The sequence below is a fragment of the Vidua chalybeata genome, chromosome 1, assembly GCF_026979565.1.
Source record: "Vidua chalybeata isolate OUT-0048 chromosome 1, bVidCha1 merged haplotype, whole genome shotgun sequence".
NCBI lineage: Eukaryota > Metazoa > Chordata > Aves > Passeriformes > Viduidae > Vidua > Vidua chalybeata.
The window spans coordinates 107,599,829-107,625,458 of record NC_071530.1 but is presented as its reverse complement, the minus strand read 5'-3'; the positions used below and the strand labels follow the sequence as shown (position 1 = coordinate 107,625,458).

Genomic DNA, 25,630 nt, shown 5'->3' with positions numbered 1-25,630 from the left:
TTTTGTTCTAAACCACCAACTTAATATCCAGTAAACATGTCAGGAAAAGAAAAAGGATTTATAAAGCAGCAGGGCACAATATCTTTTTTCCTTTGAAGAAAAAGAAAATTAGAATTTGACATTTTAAGTTTCTAGTGCTTTGTGTTCTAGTTTCAGCCATTTAATGCAGAAGTTGAAACAAGCATCACCTGGTATTTCCAAAAAGATGATTTATGTATTGGAGGGACGGTCTAGAATCAGTTACAATGAATCTTAGGGGTGAAGAAGGTGAAATCTATTATATATGGTTTATTATAGCTTTAAGAATACATATTTTTGCCTCAGTGAATCTTTCAAGTACCAGGATAGCTTATGTTGAAAGGTAATCTAGGGAAGTCATGTGGTCCAGCCACCTGTACAAAGCTGGGACGGTGAATACTAATGATTAGTTTTAGTCCAACAATCACTGGACACACAGGCATTGAAACCGGACTGAGGTCCTTTTGGTCTCTAGAATAACAATCAGTAGTTTATTTTACGTTCTATTTTTGCCCCCACAGGAAAGCCTGAGTTGACATTTACTTTAGCTCAGAAAGGCAGAGAAAGGAAAGATCCAAAACATGGTCAACTGGCATTGGTTTTACTATTGTGCTCTTCCACAGACAGACTTCTTGAGCCATGCGTTGGCCAGATGGCAATTAGGCAACACAAGACAAGGAGCCCGTTCTAGATGAGGCATGTCTGTGCCACCTGTTTGTATAACTTTTTAGTGCACGTCCTGCAGCTGTCTTTTTTCTCTGTTACTTTGTGAACTTTTTTTTTTTTTCCCTGAGAAATTTATCCTGAAGCATTTATCAGCCAAAACCACTATGTACTTCCAGTGACTCTTCATTCTGTCTTACACCAGTCTCACATTGTAATGAAACAATTCTGACATACAACTATTCTAAAAGAAGCACAGGATATTTTACGGCTGTATTTTAGGCAAGGTTATATGCTAAGTATATGGACTATCCATGACTTCAGTTACTCAGTTTTTAGTTTTTATGGATACTATACTCAGACTCTTCTTCTCGCACACAGTTGTGCACTATGAAAAGATGGAAGGAAAGTAAAAGTTTTTTTGTGGAGCACTGTTGTCTTCTGATCTGAATTTTCACAACTGAGTCAGAGCATGAAATCAATCCCTTTTCTGGTATTACGTTTGATCATTTTCAATGAGCCACCTCATTGTCACATATTGCCATGTGTGGCTCCAAACACGTCATATGCTGCAACCAGAGACTTTCTCAAGCAGCGTCTGTGGCTCTGCAAAAAAAGTCCAACAAACCTTTTCCCCTCCACTTCTGTCACTGCTCAAGTCTTTTTTAACTGCTCCCCACAAAGCATAAGCTATTTCTGAGTCACTCTTAGTACATCAGTACAACTTGTTTTGAAGCAGCAGTTTATTATAATCCACCACCATGCCACAATCCTTTTAAAAGGACAAAGAAGAAAGCTGTAGTACCAGAAGATTATTTTTTCCAAAGTTTAGAAGTGTTTCGCTTTGAAATAGCCAGATATTTACACATTTTAAGACAAATCCATGTCCCTATACCAATCAGCAATGTAAGTCTCAAGCAGAAGCTCCCCGATGCACTACCATGAGCTTATATGGGACAAGAAATAGGTGCATCCACAACAGTATTTCAGCTCATCACCTGTTTTAAGATAGCTTATTTCAGGAATTTTTAGAAGAGGAACACCTGCAGTTATATTTTGTCCTACTCAATGAATTTCTCTGTGGTCATTTAGCAGGGAATTGCTGAGACAGAAAACATCACATCGTATGCCTATTCATGACTTGTAGCCAGTGCTGTTATGATGAAGCATTATCACCCATATCCCATGGCCCTACAGATAATGCAGTTTAGTGTTGTGGCATTTCAGTGCTACTGCATGAGAGGAAAATGTTTTCATGGAGCATCACTTATAGCTCAGCACCACACCATGCCTCTTGGAGCCATGAGCTCAGGGGCTGCAACCACAGGAGCATGGCAGCTCTTTCATGCTGGGATGAATCTACATAAAAATCCTTTCCCTTTATGGTCTTCCAAAGACTCTATACAAGAGTCTTTGCAACAAGAGCTCCATCACAGAGAGCAGCTCCCAAACATCTGAAAGGCATCTGAAAGAGACCACCATCATAGCTTTATCCCAATTATGTCAGTGACTTCCAATTATAATTTCTTAAATTTAACAAAAAAAGGACTACAGTTGACAAGTCTACATGATGGCATAGCATGAAGCTTTTACCCTGCCAATTCACTCTCTCTGAAGGGCTTTCTATGAGATGAAAGCTGCTAGGCATGAGCTGAGCAGACTAGGAAGAGGAGTTTCCTGACTATGATCCCATCAATTACTGGCCTTTTTACACCAACTCCTACCCTAACAATAATTACTTTGGTTTCACCATAACTACCCCTATTACTGTATTTTTGTAATGAAGATAGACCAGTACAAAGCCCCTTATGGAGCAACCACCCAACCCTCCCGGAAAGACTCTGGGAATTTATCTGACATAGATGTAGCCCACATTGTGTAGGGGTACCAATCAAAAGCCATGAGGGAAAAGAGAACAGGGAGTAAGCACCAGGGCAGATGGAATACAGGGCTGTATAAATACCTATATTAATACATAATGGGACTCCAGCATCCTGCAGTGTTCTCTTCTTGAACTTAAGCCTCTCTTCTAAAAGCCTGTCAGCATCCCTCACAATAACATTGCTCACAGAGGTAATCCTGTAGGACACTCCTCTGTCACGTAATACCATCTTCCTAACAAAAGAGGGTATCTGTGCCTCTAAGATTACTGTGCCCCTTACTTTTGATTTTTTGTTTGTTTTGCTTTTGAGAAAAGAGGAAAAGAAAGCCAGCTTATTGCAATCTTATAATCTTATCATTGCTTCTGGCAATTCAATCAGACAAAAACCTGGTTTTCTATTGCTTTAGTTCAATGAGAAGGAAACTAGCCCTATCCAGCCTACTGTCCAAAACCATTTCCTTCTGCTCTTGTTGTCTGCAAGACACCATGTCCTACTGGTTACTCCGGACTTCAGCTTCCTCCTCACTTTTGCTCACAAGCTCAATTGTACCTCCCACTTCGGAGAAAACAACATACAACAAGTGCAGATTTCTGAAGTCTTTTCATACAAAACTCTGTGCCTGTTCTATATTGATTTTCTTTTCTATAACATCTTCTTCTGGCAAGGAACAGAATACTCTTACTGCTCCAGAAAACACCATAAATACTCAGAAGTTTCCAGATAGTTGCTCCTCTTTACTATTGCTGCTCCAGTGCTGAAAAGCCTATAAAAAGTGTTCAGTACAAAAATAACTCTTATTCCATCAGTTGGTTGCTCTTGTTAAATTTCATTAAGTATAAATTTCTTGAAAAAAACTCAACCTGAACAAACAGGAAACTAAGAGTTGACAGATACATTTGCTTCTCACTTCTTTTTTTTCTAAAACAGCTTCACACTGTAAGTAAAGATTAGTATCTTGCTATTGAATGACAAAAGAAAAAAAGAAAGAGCTGGTTTGGCTAGTAAATGATCACTTCCCATTTGCACCACACAAGCATCTTAAGGGATACTAGCTCAGTGGGACACAATATACTTTATATTGAATAAAGCAAAAAAAATCTTAAGATGAAAAGGGCCTCTGCCTTCATGGAGCATTTTCTAAAAGTAAAATAATCAATTCAGTTTCCCAAGGCTTTTTACTGAGCCAATACTGACTGCAATTCCACCAACAGTATAGGCATAAGGAAAACACAAGACCCTAAATCAACCCACCATCAAGAGCATTCAAAATTAGCTTTCCATTTACCATTAAAGAGACTTTGTATAACAGCCACCACTGCTATGGAAGAGAAGAAACACATGCATTTAGTCTTATGCAGTTTTTAAGAGCACTTGTCCAACAAATCAAATGGAACAGTTATATGCTGGGCTAGACACAACTAAAACCAGCCTTTGGTAGCTACTGAGAACACAGATGTTGCCTGTAATGTGCCCACACTTGGAAGAGGTTTACCTTCAAGGCTGCAAAGCAGGAAAACTTTGTGCAAAACTTGCTAATGATTTCCTTTACCTTGTGGGTTGATACTCTGTGCTGAGCAATTACAGTTAGTTTTTCTAGGAGTCCTCGTAATCTCTCCTGTGTAGCGTGGGAGATCAAGTTCACAACATCAGAGTTAAGTTCCATAATGTCATGCCTTTTACCTGTGGAAGCAGAGAAAATCCATTACGTGTTTTAGTAGTAGCTGATAATTGAAATAATTAGCACAGCAGGTATTCTGTTCCCCCTGGAAGTCATACCCATTATGAATAAAGGTTTGGAGATTATGATTTTCCTGGTAAAGTCACAACTTCAAAGATCTTAGACATTACATTAATAAAACTTAGCCTGGAGCTTCAGAAAATATAGACATTGTTTCACTTAGCCTCCAGAACCACTCTCCTTGCAAGGTCATTTATAGGACAAAGTTAATAAGAACACAAATCAAGCTTCATGTTCAGGGAGGGGGAGAAGCAGTAGCTGTAGAAATTAGTGCCATATTCTGTTAATTCCAGTAATTAAAAAAATACAGAATTACATTTTGCCCTGCTTGACACCGTGCTTGTTAACAACTCATGACATTTATTTGACGAGCAGCAATGGTTTTGCAGCGCACTCCAGGCACACGAGACCCTCCAAACTGCCTTGACCGACCGACACGGGGCAGACAGACCCAACCGAGCCACAGCAGCCGCTTGGACAGCGCGGATTCCCGTCCAGCCGGGGTCATCCTGCCATCACCTTCAACCTTTCCTCTCGGGCTGCCGCCGAATCGCTGCGCCTCAGCAGCTGCGACCGAGGCTGGCGACAGCTCCAGGCAAGGCTGTGCTGGCCCTGCACCCAGAGCTGGGCGTCACCTCTGCGACCTTCCCGCGGCTGCAGGCTGCCGACGGAGGAGCCTTCCTGCGGCTGACACCATCCATCACTCTGCACAGCTCCGTCGAGACACCTGGGCGGCAGCGGCTTTTCCCTGGTAGGCACGGCAGGCAGCAGTTCCACATGCCTCATACGTTGTACCTGTCAGAAGCACTTTTCCTTGCCCTATGCTGCATTTACGGCAGCTGTAATACTTTATGATGCAATATACAGCACGCCTTCAAAACCCATTTCAGTATTTACTGCCAAGTGAAGTGTTAAGAATGGATAAACAGCACACTGTAAAAAAACTAATCACCTATTTCATTTGCTTTCACTACTATAACTGAAAATGAATGACAATCTCACAAGGCAAGGAGAACCTAGAATGTTGTCCCAGATGCAATCAACCCTGATCAACCCTGTTTGATCAGTAAGCACTGGCCTGTAACTTAACTGACTGCAAAGCTCATTTAGCTCAAGTACCTTTCAATACTTCTGCAGCTTCTCACTACACCATCAGATTACTGAAACACCAACTTAAAGACAAAATAAAATCCCCCCAAACCTCAAGACCTCCCTACACACATGCACATGCAGATTTCTTAATCCAAAGATGGCTCAGTTCAAAAGCAGACATGTTAACTTTCTGAATTGCTCTTCAGGCAGCATTCCTTTCCTTGCAAACAAGCACTTATAATTTATGACATTAATTACTGGCATTGCTATTATTATTATTACTATTATTAATTTGGAGTAACTACCATTCTAGCTATGAAATAGCCAGGCTTCTATTTTCTATCTTTCAATACTTTGTCTTTACACCCACAACCAGCAAATTATTCTAGAAATACTCTCTCTGTTTTTGCAGAGGTCTTTGTTTTTCCTTATACCCACTTCCCACGAATGACTGATTAATCTTCTACTGAACTTTGAGAACATCTTCTAGGCACCAGGTCTGATGTGCGTTTTCCCTTTGCCACTAGTAACACAGCATTTGCTATGCCCCATACAGCTTGAGATGACACATCTGGCTGACCGAGGCAGGAGCACCAAGGTCACAGGTAGCACTTGCAGGTTATGAGCTTGTCACAGGCTAGCTGCTCACTCTGGACTAAGAACCAGTTGTGTGTAGAAACAGAAAGACTTTGTGAACATGTGGTTAAGCCACTGTGACAGAATTGTGCCTGCACATTCAGGCTTTCCTGGATGCTCAGGTGTAAAACTCGGTGCTCCAGTACAGCAAGTACCAAGCAGAGGGCATGAGCAAGGAGCAACATGCATTGAGTTTGGGGTCGACAGCAGTGGGACCAGCCAGCGTGCTGCTACACAACTGTGTGCTCCTTGCTCTGACATAATACAACATTGCTAAGCAACACTTATTATTTTTGCTCAAAAGGTAACAGTTGAAATTATATCTACACTAGAAACTTCCTGTAACACAGGCATTCAGTGTACATTCCACAGTATTATTCATTATACATACAAACTACTTCAACATGTCTTTTTTCCATGGAGGGAGTCATAAACAAAGCTCTGCTCTGTGTGTATCTGAAGTTTGAAACTTCTTCCTAATCTTAGTCCATAGAGTACATATTCCTGAACAGGCTCAGGAATGCAAAAACTGTTAGGGAAGTCAGTGTAATGCACCAAGTTAGAAGCTGCTGAGACAGAAAAGCACATTTAAGTGTTTTGACACTAGCACCTTTATGGTTGTTAAGTGTTGCATTAGGTTTAAGAGTAAGAAAGTTGCTCACGTCTCACATGTTAAAGTGGCATCAATTTCTTTTTTCTGGTTGTGCTTCATACAGTTTCCATGTAAAGAAAACCTTAAAGGACAGCTGCTTCCTAGAAGGGGAAGTGAAAATTCCGTATTGTTTGGTAGAAACCCATGAGATGAACTGAGATGGTAGATCATAACACTTCCAAGTCCTTCTTCAAAGACTGGAGGCTGGCTGATGAAAGAGGCAAGGAAACACTACATCCATACATGTCTGCTATGTGTGCTTTGTTCTCACCTATGTTCAAGATCTTACTCTGAAGAGCTTCCAAAGACAGAAATGGTTCATCTGCGCAAGAGTGAATCACTGTGCCAATGAGCTCAGAGTTTGTTGCCAAAATGCAGGCATTCTCCTCGCTGAGATTAACCCCAGCCATAGAAGTCACATCATTTAGGTCATCTTCATCTCTACAAAAGAGGAGACCAACATTTATGCTTTGTTCAGAATAGACACACAGAAAAAGTCTCATCTATCAACAAGCAGCTACATTAACATATCCTGTATACAACAGATGTTCAGTGTGGGCGTGGATAGGGAGCTCCTAAAAGCTCTCACACTTCTGCAAGTTGCCTCTGAAACATTAATTTGGCTAATGCCTCAGTTGCTAGACATGCAAATCCTTTATATGAAACTGAAATTTTGAGCCAGCTTGGAAACCTAGGACTGAGTTAAACCTAGATTAAAAGTTCCCACAACCCCTAACCCTGCACCACCACTCTTGCAGCCTGAAATTTGTTCGAAAACTAATTCACCAGGTAGAACCAAGTGTGGAATGAAGTTGAATGTTGACTTACTGGACTATAAACAACCCATTTTCTAACCAAGATGTATATCATGCAAACTGAGGCTTAAAACACAGGCTTATTAGCACAGACATGATCATCAGTTTTCTATAGCGAGTTCCCTTAAAACACAGGATACAAACACTCCTTGATTATTTACTAAAACCAGTCCAGACCTTGTACTTTGAATCAGTCCTACCATACTTGTGTATATAGCAGGGAAGATACCACAGCTTCTGAAGCACCATGCCAGAGCTCTAGCTGGTAACACCATTAGCTGGATTCTCATGTAGCAGCTTTGGACTACATGTTCAAAATAAAAACTCAATTACGGTGAACATCACCCAGACTAGCTATAGTAGCCAGTGTGCTTCAGCCTAATGTTTTTGTTTTAGAAATCATTTAAGTTAAAATACTGAATGAATCTTACATGGAAAAACTTTTTGCACTACTTTGACAGTGAAACAATCCAAGCTTTTATGAAATGAGTTCAGACCATCAAGAGAAAGCATTTTTACTTCACAATGTGACAAAGGCCCTAATGGTGGCTTTCAGGGATTTAGGATCAATCCAAAACAGACATCCATAGTATTAGGACAGATAAGTAAAATCACTCAATCTGAACGTCTTTTTATTTGGAAAGCACAGAAAACAAGCCCCCTCTTGAAAACTATTCTCTACCAAGGTTTGATAAAGTTCACCTTCAGAAAACACTGTGTGGCCTCAATAACTCTTGAACAAGGGGTTAGCCAGAAATTTGTCGTTCTAAGATGAAATGATATTTCTTGGAGGCTATCCTTTGACTGACTGGAGGCAGAAGCTAAAGTTATTAGAACATGATTTGGGGCTGAGGTTAAGCAATACTCAAAAGACACAAGAAAATGTTAGGATATTTTTCTTAAAACTATAGATGCATTTTCTCCTTTGGGTTTCAGTATACTTTTATGGCACAATTCTTTTGCAAACTTCCAGTGAGAGACCAAGCCAGAAAAGGAGTTCAGCCTTGAGTCCAGCCTTCTTCTACCCCTCCTTCCATTCATGTGCCCTCATTGCTAGCAGCTCCTATGTGTGTGTGTTCAGGGAAAAGGAGACTCAGTAGATTCTCAAAACAGCTCCAGCTCTTTAGGTCTAACTAGACACAATAGCTTCCCAACCAGGCTTGTGCCCCAAATCCATCATGCTAAGAAAAGCATTAAATCCCAGGACTGTCAGAACAGTTAGATGTCCACAGCTACAATTTAAAGCTGAAGCCAACAGTGCCAGAATAGCTTCCCTCCTCCTACCCCTTCTCAACCAGCAGCTGAGCAGCTTCAAGTGTATACTCAGGCTCTATCAGCCTAACAGAGACTCTGAACTTTCAACAAGCGTGTCAATGAATCTTCATGGGATGATAATTGAGTGCTAACTGATCTTCACAAGTACATTCCAGTTCCCTCTTCTTAGTGACCACTACAGAGAAGTCTTTGCTGATGGCAGAGACAAGAATCCCACTGAAGCACAGCAACTGCCACAGATCTGCTGACAAAATCAGCACAACCAGCACCAGGAACACACATCAGAAGCTATCGGTGCTGGAACCTGTGGAACTGTTACTCCAGTGGAACTGTTTATGGAACCCCAGGGAGGATGCTTGCATCCCAAGTACAACTGTATAGCATGCAGTTTCAGGAAATCATTTTTTGCTTTTAATCTGGCCACATACTGAAAACACTCAAGCAAAGAACAGATAAACTTCTATCCATTTTTCTACATAGAGAAGTTTCATTTCTTTATAACCTGCCTTTACCAGGTTACTATTTTCTTGATTATTTCCATGCACACAGTCTCTCTACTGCATACAAGCATACAAGAGTTTATATGCAAGCAGACATCTCTACCTGTACTGTTGTTCAGTACCAATTCTAACTTTTCCACTGTGAGACGTAAGTTTGCATAAGTCAAGCTTTGATTAAATATATGAAAACCCTGTTGCACTTATTTCACTTAACCCAAAGAAATTACCACTATATTCCTTAGAAAAAGTGCTCACTAAAGATTAATGAAAGTTTCAGAAGCTATGGTAAGTTCATACTTTTTACTATTCTTCTTTCTTTGTTCAAACAAACGTCAGTCATTTAAAGTAAGGTATCCTGTACTTTGAGTAAGCTGTAGAAATCATTCCACTAAGGTGATAAATTTAAAATATTAGTGCGTACACGAAGGTGTTTCTATGGATATTGACTTGCTTTCACTTTCAGCAATCCCTCCATAAAGCCCCTTTTCTGCACCACTTCCTTTAATGCTCTTTATATTTGATCATGTCACACTCAGAAATGAACAGGAAAAACTCACCCAGCTGTTATAAGCCTCCAGTGATTTAAGCTTACTAGGACAAGGCAGAAAGCAGAACTCAGGAGTTCTGAGCGATACACCGCACAAAGTCAGGTTCGACATTTCTACTGGATATTCACTGCAAAAGAAGCCCAAGCAATGCAGACACACCTCACATCTATGAAGTTGCCTGCTGCCTGAAAAGTGAGTCTGTGGCACCCTCTGGTGTCTGGCGACCGCACGAGTCTCCTGAATCCCCTTATCTTTACTCCATTTTATCCAAGAGTCAAAGGGAAAACCAGAAAGACACACTGAACCCAAACCTCTGTGCACCTTCCCTGACAACTACCCAGGCCAGAACAATTCCAGCCAAGCCAGAAAGTAGCATGTGCTTTGGAGAACAACTCTATTAAAGAGAATAAATTCAAAATGAATATTTGAAGATTAAATATGCAATTTATTTTTTTCCAGAGTGCTCTAGCATATACTTTACAGAAATGTGTAGATCAGTTTACAAAAATCTTGATTTTTTAAAAACAGACTATTTCTTGACATGCTATGGTGCAATGTCCATGCTTAGCTGAAACAACATCTAGAAGGTTGGAATGCTTTGTGTTTTGTTGGTTTTTTTCCTGTTTGTTTGCTTGGGGGGGGGCAAGAAATCACCACTCTTTCTACTGCTTATCTTGGGCAACCTAAACCAGCGTGTTAAAGAGTAGACAAAGTCAAATTACAGCTAATTAAGTACAGCTTAGTGAGTAGAATGTCCTCAAATCCTAAGCTAGCCTAGTCACACAATGGCAGAGGGAGTCAGGCTGGATGACACACTGCAAGGAGAGTGCACAGTAAGAGCACTCTCGTTAGAGCCACATGTATAATCACATCAATTACAAGGCACACTCTGTCCTTGTAACCAATTTCATCACACAACCTGGAAACAGGCTATGGTAACTCTCTCTGCCTCACACATGATCAGCAGTTGATTGATCACAGGTAAGGAAGTTTGATTATAGCAGTGAATAGAGGAAACACCAAGGGTGTATCCAAAGACAAATTCTTCAGAGACAAGAGACTACAAAGAAAATTTAGGGTGAGTTAGAGGTTTCCTACCTAAATTCTCATGGACTTGCTACTTTGGATATGGATATGTTCATTGATATGCTACTTTGAAGATCACAATTCAAAAGGAACAAAAAACATCTCTACTGAAACACTTTGTAAAAGCAGTTTTTTTCTACACTATGAATCTAACAATTCAGGGAATGACTTCCGAGAATTCTAATTTGTCATGTAAGACAGCTAATATATTCCATTTGGAAAACTACAGATTTTTTTTTTTTTTCTTTTTTGGATATGAGTTTGTTTATTGTTGCTTTTTTTTTAATTATGATATTTATGAAGGGTTTTTTTTTTTAAACATAACTACCCAAAATTACATCCCACATTACTTTCTAAAGTATACTTCATAAGACCTTGAGACAGATGAACAGAGCTATTGCTTTAATATGAGCTTTTCATTTCAGCTGCTGGCAACCACTGTCTTTAAGTGTTCACTGTATACTGTATGTTACTGTAAAAAGCTGCAGCTTTCTGTCTATACCAGTGCATTCAAAGCTGCAGCTTTCAAGAGTTAATAAGTCAACTGGTCAACAAGATAGAGGTGTCATCATGTCTGCTTTTTTTCCTTGGAAGAGAAATGTCAAACTTGCCCTGAAGTGGTAAGACTAATAATGCTGATGGCAGCCTGTACCTCTGTTCCAACATCAAACTTCATAGCTGCAAAAATAATTTATGCTTTTGAAAAGTTAATCAGTTGACAGAACTACAAGGTTTAAGCATTCTTGCAATCTACAGACCTAGAGAATATGTTAGAAATCATGATTAAAGATGTAGTCAAAGACTTCCATCCATACAGACAGAAACAAGGAGCTAATAAAAGATTCTGAAATGCAGCGCAGAGCTTTAGACAGGTTACAAGCCAGTCCAAGTAACAGTTCAGTGCTATCAGACTATATGCAAAAAACAGAGATTCTATCTACTTTACTCCTGTTGAGAGACTTTACTACAAGATAACTAGATTAATAATTGTATTCCCAGGATGGAAAACATGTTAGTGACAAACTGACACAGAATGCAACCCCACCAGGACAGTTTTCTTACACTAAGAATAATTAACATCTGCATAGAAGTTTTAAGGTTACCCATTGCCTCTGAGTATTGTGACACAAAAAAACACGTGTCAGGAAAAAAGCTTCTGAAGAAAGTTGCCAATATTTGGGCTCCACTCCCACCTCTATACTTGTTTCTTCCGTTTGTTCCTTTCTATACCTAACTTCTGATATTGTTCATTTTTACCTGAAGGATGTTGCTCCATTCTCTTTAATTTTCACTTTCTGAACAGGAGATGCTTGAAGTGACAATATTTTATTTCTTGGCAAGGTAATTTGCTTCAGAATAGAACCTAAAACAAAACACAGAAAACATGCTATAGTAGAAAGCAAAATGCTAAGACAACTGTTTACTTAGTTCATTATTCTAAGTAAGGTTACTGCAGACTCAGTAACAACTAACTGGGTCCATCTGAAAACCAAACACTCTAGAATCTTACATTCTACAGGTTCTGTATGGCCCAAAGCCTCCCACACTCTCAGCAAACACCCTCCCTTCTGTGCTGACCAGGGAAATGTTTCCATGAAAACGGACTGGCTGAGACAAACTCTTAATGTGCATCAACCTGAACCTGTTGAAGGAAAAAGCAAGGCCTCATGAAACAACTCTCAAAATCATCAGCTTAGAGGAAGTTCACTGCAAGGAGCTCAGTTATTGTATTTTAACAAGTACAAATATTTGACTGATGTGCTCTTAACAAGTGCCAGATGTAGATGTGACATTGATTTTCTCATCAGAGCTCCAGACAGTAAAGATGTTCAACTTAATGCACAGAGCTGGCTGCTCCCAACAGACAACCACCCTCTTGCATTCCTACAAGCTACCAACAACCTGCACACACTTCTACACCTCAGCAGTCCTCCCCTTTCTCCATGAAAGAGGTTCCTGCACTTTACCTGCAGGAAACTGGTTGGTTTGAACAAGTGTATTCAGTGGCACCTTCTTGTCAGCAGGTGTCTGTAGGGTGAGCACCGAGGGCTGTGGGAGCGTGGATACTTGCTTGACAATGGTTCCCGATGGTTGCTGGAGTACCTGGAAGTGGAATATCCAATATCAACAGTGAGAAGAGCTAAAAATACAGAGAAGTAAACAGTATGAATGTTTCCATTTAGCCAGAAGTGCCACTGGGCAGGTATACTTGTCTAGTTTTCAGTTTAAAGCAAACAGCATGCTCAGAAAAGACCTTTTTTTTTTAAACTTCACGTCAAGAAATCTTACCAAGTGGTAGTGAGCTTTAAGCTCATTCAGTGAGCTCTAACAGACACTTCACCCCATTCTCTACTGATGACTCTATTTGACAAGTTCCACTAATTATCACACAAGCCATTACACTGAGAGGCTTTCCTCTGTGTAGGTCTTGCTCAGCAGGCTAACTATTAAAGAGTGAGTCTGCCAGTAACTTCAAAAGGGTAGGTATCACAAACACCTAGTCAAAAAGGGAGAACACCAAAATAACTGAAGTCTTGCACAAAATACTGTACCTGCTAAGAATTAAAGAGTACATGCTATAAAATTACTGACGTGCTTTTGGAATTGCAACCTCAATTGTAAATTGAGGTGCTGAGTTTCAAAGTGTTAAGTTAAAACACACTAAACAGTTGCCAGGAACATGAAGTACTAAATAGCAACACCTATAGCAAGTAGAGCTTCTACACAAAGACATCAGTACACAGCTGAAGGGTAAAAAGGAAGGCAGTTCATAGTTTTGTTTAAAGAGGCTCTTCAAAGAAACAAAACCAGACAGTAGGATGTCATCACAACACAGACCTACTGGCACAGCCCATAAATACTAATCCTTCCTCTTCAGGGGCAGCTATTAAAATGCAAGAAAGTAATAAAATTGCAGCAATAAAATTGCAGCATCCCTAAAAATCTCACTTCTAAGCCTCCTAGCTACCAGAATGTGGGCTTCAGCTTTGATACATCTTTTAAAAAGTTCTTGATCACAGACAGTAGAAAGATGTTACTTCACCAAAGCATAAGATCAACATCTTCAGATTGAATCCTATTTTTTTTAGCAGCAGAAAACCAACAAAGAAAATGTCAGGGTCAAGAAGCCATTTTTCTCCTCTACATCTTTCATTCTTACTTCAGAAAGTCTAGAGGGTGCTTGCACAAGTGTAATTAAAGAATTGACATTTACAATACTTGAGAAATTAGGCTCTCTCCTGTCACTTCTCCACTATTAATAAATATCATCAACATAAGCATCACACATTCACAAAAAGATAGTTTGTTATCAAAGAGTCAAGATACCCTCTCAACCATCTCTGTACTGGTAGCACTAAGGCTTGGTGTAGGCAGCAGTAATAGAATAACTGATCTGAAAGTGGTATCTGAAAACCTGACAGACAGTTAACTTTAAGATCTAGAGTAAAGAACTACAGGAATACAGGGACAGACTGTGGACAGAGATGAGGCTCACATATGCAGCACTTTCTCATGGACAGAACAGATGCTAACATTTACTTCTATGTGTTTATCCCAAAGCTCAGTTTGATCTCTCACAAAGGACTGGTTTCCAGAACTGCAAGTTGTGAATAACCTGAGCAGTGTCTTTTGTGAGTTCAGGTAACTAATGAGGAGCCAACCAGCTTGGACACACTATTCACAGGCTCCACTAGCACTAACACAAACCTAGAGATCCTCCTTACCACCAGGAAGAATGATGCTTCATCTTCAGCATGCAGAACACTGGAACAGCACAGGAGGAAACATAAGCATTCCAGACTGAGGTACAGCAGACAAAAGAACAGAGATAGCAATGTCACAACAATGGTGTAAGTGGAGACTGGGATTTAAGTCAAGTAACCAAGGAGGCGACATTGCCAAGAAACAGAGAGGATGTGATGGCAGTCGAGCTCCTTTTCTGTTTGCCATTCTAGCTCTAGACTGACAAAAGCTGAAAGTCCTTGAGAGTTGCAATGGGAGAGAACAACAACACTGGAAATCTCAACAAGGATACAATGCCAGAACAAAGCATTATCAACATCGGTAATATTTGTGAGAATATCCTTTATTCAGGTTAGCAGCAGGAAATAATAAAAGAAAGGGGACTGCTCCTTTGTGTGCTGTTAAGCAGGCTGACACAGACATCAGAATAAAATTATTGATGTTCCTAAGTTAAAAGAAATGCAACACAACATTCAGCTGACAATGAAGAGACAGCTGCCTGAAAGAGACTTTGATTAGCCTCACTGAACCTGTTTTACATTCATAAAACAAAGTCTGGAGATCAGCAGAGGGATGTTGAGGTATCATCACACACAAGCAGGATTGCTTCATGAAGGAAGCATCACTAATTGAATGCAAGAGCAATAACCAGGACAAAAAAAATAATGGAGAAAATTGTTCATGAAAGCTCAGCTCCAAGGGGACATGACACTAACAACTCACTAAGAACAAGCAGTTGCAACAGCATAAACACTTCACTCCTTGGTTCAATCATTAATAATCTCCAGGCAGTGTGTCTCACTGGTAACTGTGGGGACTACACCATAAACCCCTAGCTGGTTATGCCTGAATGTAACTGTAATCTCACAGCAGCTTTCTCACCAATGGATGCCAGCATCTGGTAATGTAAATTTTCATTTATGGTGCTTTAACAGAAGACAAAGCAATACTAGAGCAAGATAAACTTTTATTTCCAAGATGAAACATCTTTGTAAGCCAACACTCTTAAATGAGGTGGTGTTAAGAAAGTCACAGAAGAAAATCCTTCAAAATGTGCAACTCTCACAGCACAGAAGTGCAATCAATCCCAAGAGCACCCTTGAAGAACAGGTCCTGCAGTGTCCACACAGAGTTTTGGTAATAATGCTACAGAAATGAAAAGTTTTTTGTTGCATCACTGCAGACACAAATTTGATAGTAAAATACAGCAGTGCTGCATTCTTGAGCACCACCAACATTATAATGGAGCTGGCATGTGAGAGTTCAAATTATCTCAAGCACAAAAAGCCAAAATTAGAAAGGGGCATGCAGAGGGAGTGTATGGCATCAGGCATCCCTGTGGGCTGAAAAGGGAAAAAACTGCTGGCAGTATTGTATGAACAGATTTGCACAGCTGGCAGTGTGCTTCCTTTTTCAGCTGGCAGTAGGACCCTTCTGTTTAGGGAGGGCAGGTCCAGATTTGTTTTCTTATGGGAGAAAATAGACCCTCTGCCCTTTCAAGAAAAGGCATCAGGGAAACCGTAGGAGATACAGCCACTTCTACTAACTTGCCCTTCATGCTAGTAAGTTGTCTGAACAAACACCAAACTCCTGATATGGCTAAGCTGTGAAGCAGTCAACTCAGTCCTTCAACTGTATCTGAGAAGAGCAAGTATTTTAATCACTGTGCCTACCCAAATGAGGATGAAAACCATGTTTTGTATGCAATGCAATACATGTAAGGCACAGCAAAGAAAAGCAATTGCAGCAGACTGCCACAGTGCAGCAGTGTAGAGGCAGAAGACATTTCTTGGGTTCACCAGTATCAAATTCAAGAAGTGTTTTGACTCCCCTGTGTGGAGCTAAGCTTCCTTGCCTATTTGTACAGATGGTCAGTCTTTCCCCTGGATTACAAGACTTGCTATATAGCCAACAAACTGCTCTCCTGCCCCTGTACTACCTAAGAAATTCTCCTTTTCTTCTGGCTGGAATTTCAAACTTAGTCCTCGAAGACAATATGAGTACCAACTCCTTTTCCAATTTGACTTTAGCTACTACTAGCCAAGATTGTCAGTGCATATGTTTAATAACTCCTCTTTGGAGTTTTGGGGTTATTTTGCTTTTTTTTTTTTTTTTTTTTTTTTAACAAATCTACTCAGAAAAAGGTCTCCTGATCCATCCCAGTGTTTTGTTCTTTTTAATCAAGTCTGGAAAGGTGAAAAGCTCATGCTTATGGTAGTTTATGCTAACCATAGCATGAACTCTTTATTTAGAATGCAAGATTCTTGTATTAGATCTACCTTATGCCCTTTGAAAGGAAGGGAACTGAAAAGGCAAAACATTTTAGGGGTCTGAACACTGTTAAATCAAGTATACAAAATATCCAAGCTAAAAAGAAAACTCACACTGCAGATGTCCTACCATACCTGTGGAAAGTAAATCTAGTTTCACAGGAAGTCTAATACATTTTCCCACTTTTTAAGGAAAAATAATTTTTACAAGGAATTCCTTTGCAAGGATCGAGTTCTTTATCTGCCAAAGGGAGACAAATTCTCTCAAAATACTTGAAAGCATTACTTACAGGTAGACCAGCTGGACACCATGCTACTTGGTATCCTAAGCATCTAATATTAGCCAAACCTAATTTATTTCACAAAGTTGCTCTTTCAGGTATACCTGTGATCCACAGTTTCTAGGTATTTAATATTAATATTAGCAAGAAGTTAACCTGTGCCAAGAATAAAAAACGTTAACACATTGCTTTTGAGAGTATTGTTTTAATAAGATAGTTATTCCTCCTGGAATTTGTTAGCTAATGAGACCTGATAGAAAAAACTCACTTTTGGACAACTTCATAATTAACACGTCTTAGTAAATGAGGAGGTCAGAACGCAGCTCAGAAAAGCTCCTTGAGGTAGCTCATGCATTTCAGATAACATATCACTGAACAATATCAAACCACCTGTGCCTGCCAAGTACCCAGGGCAGGAACTGCCAGGGGAGAGAGACTGGCATCCCTGGTGGCTAGCTGAGGCACAGCCCTAAGAGGGCATCCAGGAGCAATTAATGTAGGTATCCCATCAGCACTTTCTGTTTCTGACACTTGTATTTCCTAATTTTTCTTCCAGGTGCCTGGCTGTGGGCCTAGTGGGGGCTAGACCTTGTATCCCTCTGTGTCTCAAGATAGATGTTCAGTCTGGTGAAATGGTGGTCAACATGTCTTACAAGAGATCAAGCTGACAGCTTGGCTTTAGATTCACCTTTCCAGCAAGAGCTCAGCATTTCTAAACTATCACAAACCTAACTGATGGACTCTTCATATATTAAAAATAAAACCAAAAGAAGAACCAGAGGTCCAAACTGGTATCCTCTTTATTAAATGGCAAGAATGAAAGTAAAGGAGCTGGGTTATTACAGAGAAGCAGAGAATCCACCTTACCAGCTGCTTCACTTTAACCACCTGCTGAGCACCCGCTGAGCGCGCCACGATGGAGCTGGGCTGCGAGATCTTAATACCAATCGGGGCTCCAATGACTGGTTTCAGAGGCTGGAGAGGGGTTGCTGCTGAAGACGCCGCTGCAGAGACCAGCACTGGCTTTGCAGACTGCAGAGAGGGCGCAGGCACCGCAGAGGTGAAGACCGGCTTGCCAGGCTGCACAGCGGTCAGCCCGGACGACGGCACGGCTGTGGTGAGGACGGAAGCTGCGGGCCGGAGCGATGCTGGCCCCACGGCAGGCGAAGGAATGGCCTTCGCGGCCTGCAGAGGAGCTGCTGCCGATGGGCTGGCAAGGACTGGTGTGATAACTAGAGGGGCTGTGACCGCTGCAGAGGCAGACACAGCTTTTACAGCTGGAAGAGCAGGTGTTGCTACAGTCAAAGTTGCCGCTTCCGTCGAAGGAGCTGGTACTGCAGAGGGACAAGTGGAAACCACTTCTTGAGTTGGAGCTGGCTGCTCCATACACTGCTGGATAAAGCTCTGAGGATTAGGCATTAATTGCCGCAGGGCAAGCACGCTTTTCTAAAAGAAAAATGAAAAAACACTGGATGTAGTAGCAGCAGAGTTTTCCACAATAATAATACATTTTTAACTGAATCCTCTTCCTCATTTTCCAATTAAATTTTTCATGAGACAATAAATGGCAAGCAAGTTCTGCAAAATTTCAGGCACCCTTAAATCAATGACCCTTAAATCCTGTTCAGTGAAGATGACAACAAACACCAACACCAGCTGAGCAAAGGTCAACCATCACCACAGCTACACTACACATAGTAATCCCATCTATGAGGAAACTCACATCTAACTTTGTTCTTCTGTTTAGATTTTTCAGTTTGGAATTTATGTTTCAGAGTAAGATTATTTTAACTGCTTTATTACCTCAAAGAATTTCTTTTTGCCAAAAAACCCTGCTATATTGGAACAGCTGTGTTTATTTCACGGAGCCTGACAGGAAGCTACGAATTATCCAAGAAAGTCAGGAACAAGCTCTGAAGACAAGAACACTTTTATACCAATACAGCTGTACCTACACTAGGGGGGGATACCACTTTAATAATGTCTGTAGAGCTGCAGCAACACAACTTCAGCCAGCTACTTCTCTGCAATAGGAGAACAAAAGTAAAGGAATCTGGCAACATCTCATTTTTACTACAGCTGTGTTTGAGAAGGTTAATGGACAGAATAATCTTCAAACTCTCTACAGATTTTTCTCCTTCACTGTTTATAATCTGCTATGGCTCTGAACCAGGGGAAATCAGTTCTGCAGCTAGCTGTATATTCTTGAAAACCCTTATGTTTTTTCCTCCTCTCTTAACAGTTGCTAAAGTTTCTAAGAGCTCCTAACACAGTGCTGCCACTTTGGACTTCGTGCAAAAGGTGTCTGTCTCACCTGCCAGCGTATCAATAATCATTTTGTCTCTATGCCGCATCTTTTGCAGATGTTTTTTAATATTCACTTCTTTTTCTTTTAAAAAGCTGCTTAGCTCCTGATGCAATTTATGTACCAAAAGCATCCAGCAGACTTGAAAAATCAAGCAGGCTGCACAGCCAAAGCCACTGTACTTTTTCCACCTCTTGGAACAGACAAAACGAAACACATGCACAACTTCATCAAAAACCTGCAGCTCAAAGATAAGAGCTGACTCCAGAGAGACCTCCCTAAAATTCCACTTCACTAGCTAAAAGTGGATTGGCAAAAAGCCGTATCACATTTCTTTCCAGACTCAAGCTGCAAACATTTCCCCCACAAACAAGGCCAGCACTGATCCTCTTAGCACCTTCGAGAAGTGCTCCTGAAGTCATCCTCCATTTGGCACTCAGTCCTGTCACAGCTGCTCAGTTACAGATCAACCTAATTGTGTGTATCAACTGCACATCCTTCCAGTGTTTCAGGAAAAGGCAATCTGGGTGCAAGATGTTTTAAAGGATTGGCAACACTGCAAAGCCAGCTAACTCTGACCATGTCTGAACAACACTTTTGAAGTCACAGTGTATCTCTGTTAATGTAGCACGCAACAGGGAGAGAGCACCATGCAAAAGGACTATGTGGTATGGACACTGCCCAAATCAAAGAAGCTTAGATGGTGCCAGTACCTGGCAGTGCGCTGCAGAAGAAACACACAAGGGCTCTGCTGGAACAGGTCAGGGGCTGACCCACGCTGATGAACCCAACTTAACCCCTGCAGAATTGCCTTGAGTTCTCTGCATCAAGTGTAGCAGTTCTTCACATTGTTGGATGGCTTCTTATAACAGCTGAGCACTTTCATGAGTGCCAGTCACACTGACCCTGTACTCACAGCCTGGTCCTTCTGCAGCCAGAGCCACACTGGATGCAGAAAGCCCATTCTCAGAGCTATTTATTTTTCTGGCTTTTGCATGGGCATTTAAGAAGCCTCCAGGAAATTAAACAGGTAATAAATGATCAATTGGAAAATTTTATGTATCATAGAATCATCAAGGTTGGAAGACACTTATACCTTTAAGATTATCAAGTCCAACCATCAGTCCAGCACTACCACTGCACCCCCTAAACCACTAAATCTCATCACCCAGCACCAGATCCAGATCCTATTCAACACCTGCAGGGATGGTGACTGCACCACCTCCCTGGGCAACCCATTCCAATGCCTGACCATCCTAACAGTGATTTTTTTTTTTCTAATATCAAATCTGAATCTCCCATCTCAGCTTAAGGTCCTGCAGAGATGACTGCACTCTTTCAGACTCATGGCAAACTTACTAGCAAGGCATTTACAAGTTGCCACTGTAAGGAAGATTTTTATTCCAGATTTGAGCAGATTAACACCAGCCATCTAGAGCAAATTCAACATTATCACATGCATTGTTATATGGCCTGTCAAATACCAAGGAAAAGGGAAAATTCCAGAAAAATTCTGTCCCAGCTTTGCCACTTAACTATTCTTCCTTTATTCACCATCGTGCCTATAATGAATGTACAGATCTAACAAACCTAAGTGTATAGTGTACATTGAAATTTAGTAAATTTAACGTAGTTTCCCATGTTTTCACTGAGATTTAATGCTTGCTGTATAATTCATTTTTATTTTGTTAATACCATTCTATAATATGATTAAAAGTCTCAAGGAAGCATTTTTTCCTTTATATGGTTATTTGCTTGAACAGAAGTAGAGTCCCTGGGATCCTTTTCCTAAGCTACAGTAATCTTGTCAGACCCTTTCTGGAGCAAGGGGTAGAGACTTTTTCAGCCTCCAGCTAAACATAAACCAGCAGAAGATGAATAGCTTTATTCAGATTCTTTGATCTTTAACATGGCATAAGCTTGTGCATCGCCACTCTTGTCAGCCTCTGAGTTAGAATTGCTACAATTTTGATGAGAAAGTAGGAGGTCATCTTAACACAGCTGCTCTACTGTAGATTAGATGCACAGCTTCCAGCATACTGGTCTCCACTAACACCTAGAGGGCAATTACTCTACAACATTAGGAACACAGCATAAATTACTCCTCAAAAACTCCCCTTCCCCTTAAGAATTGCCTTTCCAAGCACAACAGTCACAGAGGTGTCCTAAGTACCATTCTTCAACTGACCTGACGAAATCTGAATGCCCCAACTCTTCTCTTTTCTGGTCCTCCTCCCTTCCCTCTTTAAATACTACATATCCATAATCAGACACTTACCTTGAGAAAAGGAACTAAATATGGTTGTGGAGATGACTTAAGCTCTATGTACAACTTTTTTGTAAATTCTTCTGGTTCAATTTTTGCTTCCTAAGAGGAAAATATAATTACAATAGTAAGTTATAACTGAATCCACCACACTTTTTCCCCCAAGATGTATCAAAAAATCAGGGAAACTTATCATGGCATTGTTCAATTTCAGTACTCAAATGCTTTTTTTCCTGCTTTATTTAAAAAAGAAAAAAAAAAAGGGGGAGTTAGGATAGAATAATGTTGAAATGTTCATATAGTATTACCCAAGTTGTTTATGCTTTCCTCAGCTACAGACAGTTAACACACTTAGGGATAGGTGTTCACACCCAGTCACTGAAGTGAAGGGATAGAAAGAAGTTTATAAGCAGCACTGATCTTTTGAATATCTCGTTACTGATGCATTTTAAATCAACTACTAGTACTTCTTTCAGTAAAGGTAGTTTAACTGTATAAAAATAAACTTAGAGACATTTAAGACTAATGACAGCTTAGCAGTTTTTGTAAGACAATTCCAGACTACTGCATACAAAGCATAATAGAACATTTAACACAGTCTTTCCCAAAGCAATCAAAACATTTCTGCATATCCCCAGGTAACAGTCCTCTAAATTGCAGAGTACTGTTTCCTTTCTTAATGCTTTCCAGCCTGTCCCAACACAAACACCTGACTCAAAGGCTCAGGAGGGTTAGGAAGCAGCAGTAAACTTCTGAGACCCCTCACTTGTACACAGGGCTAAGCCCCAGACTCTGCTGCCCTTCCTCACCCTCCCAGAGTCATCAAGAACACTGTCTCCCCCAAGAAGGTATAGACACACAAAGAGCAGCACCAATCTCCGTTTCTGCTGAGAAATTACTCCTCTCACCCATATTCACCTCTGGGGCAACTGTTCCAAGTTGTTACATAACCAGAACAGGGATTTTAAAGACTGCATTTACAGACAGAGCTTCCAGCAGCTCTCCCATTTAGCCACTTGATCTGTTGCCTGTTAGATCTCACTGAGATGCAGACATGGGTCACCGAGGTTTCACTGATACGGATGCAAGTGTTTTGGCACACTAAGGCTCAGTGCATACAGGGTACTTGACACCCACTTCATGAAACACTGCCTTAAGGATCATTTTGCTGCCCAGCTGCAATTTACTAATTTCTCTCATACACACAAATGCATTTAAATCATACACATACCAAACAGCAGATTTTTAAATTACTACAAAAAGCAAACAAGTGTGCAATTAACAACGTATTAACGACTCTTAGTAAGTGCTCTTAAAAAAACCCCAAAAACCAAAAAACAAGTACTGTAAGCACAAGAAAGAACAACTCTATTTTTCCCACAGAAGGAAGGTGTGTAGTCCAGCAGGGACAGAGGCTAAGGAATCAAATTTTTGCAAGGCTGCATTCTTCAAACAATCTGCTCTCTGAAATTACACCTGTCTACATCACACCTTCCTAGACTGAAAAGCCCTTTGGTACCACTAGCAAAGCCACTCCCCTCCACCAGCACACAGCCTTCTGCTACGGTGGAACAACACCACAGCAGCAGCGGTCAAATGCCATGACAAGAAGTGGCAGGAGAAATCGTTACCAGGAAAACCCAGCTGTGCTGGGATACAGCACAAAGCACCATACGGAAGCCACCTGCAAAGAGAGAGAGGTTGGCAGCCACCACATTGTTTGCCCCATCCTACTGTTTTAAGCTATTGATAATGTCATTCTTGTTCCACTGCTCAGTTCTGTCTTGGAGTAAAGCAGTAGTATGGACTTAGCACTGCACTGCAACCTCCACATCAGATCCTTGCTACTGAGGACTCAAAACTACACTAACATAACAAAAAAAAAAAAAAACCCAGAAGTTGTGTTAACACTACCAGCCCCTCCTGCTATCAGTTACCTGTGTGTATGAAGTGAAACAGAAATGTGAGGGGGGGAAATAACACAGCATGGGATTCAGTTAAAGTAAGATTCATAATGTAAGACTTAACAAGGGTCAGATGCACTCAGACACAAATCCAACTCTTGAGCTGTTAAAAAAAAAAGCTACAAAATAACAGGAACAAAACTATGATAAATTAAATGTCAAAAATCCATAGACAAACGATGCAGACGTTGTTTTGAAAAAAGTCTCACCAGTAGGTTTTGCACCAGACTCTTCACATTCTGCCCCATCTCAGGGGCTTGAGGTCCACTAGACGCCAATTTTACTAGCGTAGCAAGAAAATTCTTGCATTTCTTCACATTCTCTAGCATCTCCTAGTGTGGAAATAAAGAGAAGACTGTTAGATGTTGCACTGTCTCTTCAACCTCTGATGAACATACAGAATGTTAATTTTTAATTAAAAACTTTTTTTTCCTTACTGTAGAAGCGCTGGTCTGTGCTACTGCTGTGCCCTCTGCTTTCACAGAGACTGCCTTTTGGGAGATATCTTGTGCAGGTGGTCCTGTAACTGGAAGTTTTACAGGTGTTCCAGTACTCAAAGGCTTTACAGCAGTAACTGTAGTAACACTAGCTGTTGCAGCTGCTGGCTGAAGAGAAAAATTAACGCTTTTTAACCAAGGAACAACGTGACAAACATACTGGATTCTGCTAGCATATAAAGTAGCAACTGCTCTGGATTCTGCTAGTTTATAAGGTAGCAACTTCCCTCCACACTGCTATTTGAAACACAAAGAAACAATTCTTCTCCTTGTTTTTAGAGTTTAGATTCATTTGCTTTGAGAGGCTCTATTTAATACAGTAAGTGACAGCCATAGCCATAATTCTATTTTACAAGTCAAAGGTGTTGGGAAGAAATTACAGAGGCACATCCAGACCAAAGCACTGCCGGCAACTTTGAAGGAAGAGAGGAAGGTAAAATTGTCTTGAAGAAACCAATATATTAACTTTGCCAGGCTCCTACAGTCTAAGACTAGTGGATTTTGGACAATGCTAAGCCAGATTATACTATTCTGAAGACAAGCAGAACCAGAAGTGATTATTTATCATCCAGTCTTGCCCTGAAGCTCCTCTCCCAGTGGCAACACCCCTTGCTTTTCCTATTACACACAGAGCAGGCAAAAGACATCACGTCCACTTTGGAAGGATGCAAGTGCCAGCAGAAGCAGCCAGCTCAGCAAATGGACCTAACAAGTTCTTCCTGCCTTTTCCTCATGGGCAGCAATTTGGATGTCCTTCTCCTCTGCCCTGACAGAAATTCTCACAAAATTCACTTATTTTGAGACCTCTTTTTAAAAGCTCATTATAATTTACCAACAGATTCAGAAGCTCCAGCAACAGGAGAGTAATTAAGGCTTACAAAAAAATACCACCCTTTTTCACAAATTAGGCTAAATCTAATACCCACTAAACTGAAGTATTTCTACTTCAGATTTTAAAGAGAACAATCAAACAAACCATACCCAAAAAACCAATACAGTTCATTTGATACAACAGCATACAAAACAAATAAAATAATCTGCCCATGCAAAAAACCACTACTTTTGATTCAACTTAAAAACTGAAAAGCCAGAGGGAACCCACAGGCAGAGCTCCAGGTTAACATTTGAAACCTGAAGTTGGGTGTCATCTCTCCTCCAAGCCTGTAAAGAGGAAGGAAAAGTCTGGTTTTGTTTCTAGTCTCAGATCTGCACAATGTAATGGCTTTCACTGACTCTTAACACATTTAAGCAACCCAGCTTAGTCGAATAGGCACAACTAATACTGGCTAATTGCATCAATCATAAGAGAGTTAGACGGGAGTCTAACTTACCCTACCATGGATGAAACAAAAACTAATTAAAAGTGGGACAGACATAATTTAGAATAGCAGTCTTTC

General features: G+C 40.6%; 1 protein-coding gene across 1 annotated transcript in view; it reads right to left on the bottom strand.

Annotated features, from left to right (window-relative positions):
- TAF4B (TATA-box binding protein associated factor 4b) overlaps window positions 1-25,630 on the bottom strand; it is a 72,573-nt gene that overhangs the window by 27,579 nt on the left and 19,364 nt on the right. The window contains exons 4-11 of the mRNA XM_053964166.1: window positions 24,174-24,341; window positions 23,946-24,068; window positions 21,785-21,874; window positions 18,069-18,647; window positions 12,874-13,009; window positions 12,164-12,269; window positions 6,954-7,123; window positions 4,114-4,244 (exon numbers count right to left, since the gene is read on the bottom strand). Of these exons, the coding sequence (XP_053820141.1) occupies window positions 4,114-4,244; window positions 6,954-7,123; window positions 12,164-12,269; window positions 12,874-13,009; window positions 18,069-18,647; window positions 21,785-21,874; window positions 23,946-24,068; window positions 24,174-24,341 (1,503 nt within the window). The remainder of the gene's footprint in view (window positions 1-4,113; window positions 4,245-6,953; window positions 7,124-12,163; window positions 12,270-12,873; window positions 13,010-18,068; window positions 18,648-21,784; window positions 21,875-23,945; window positions 24,069-24,173; window positions 24,342-25,630) is intronic.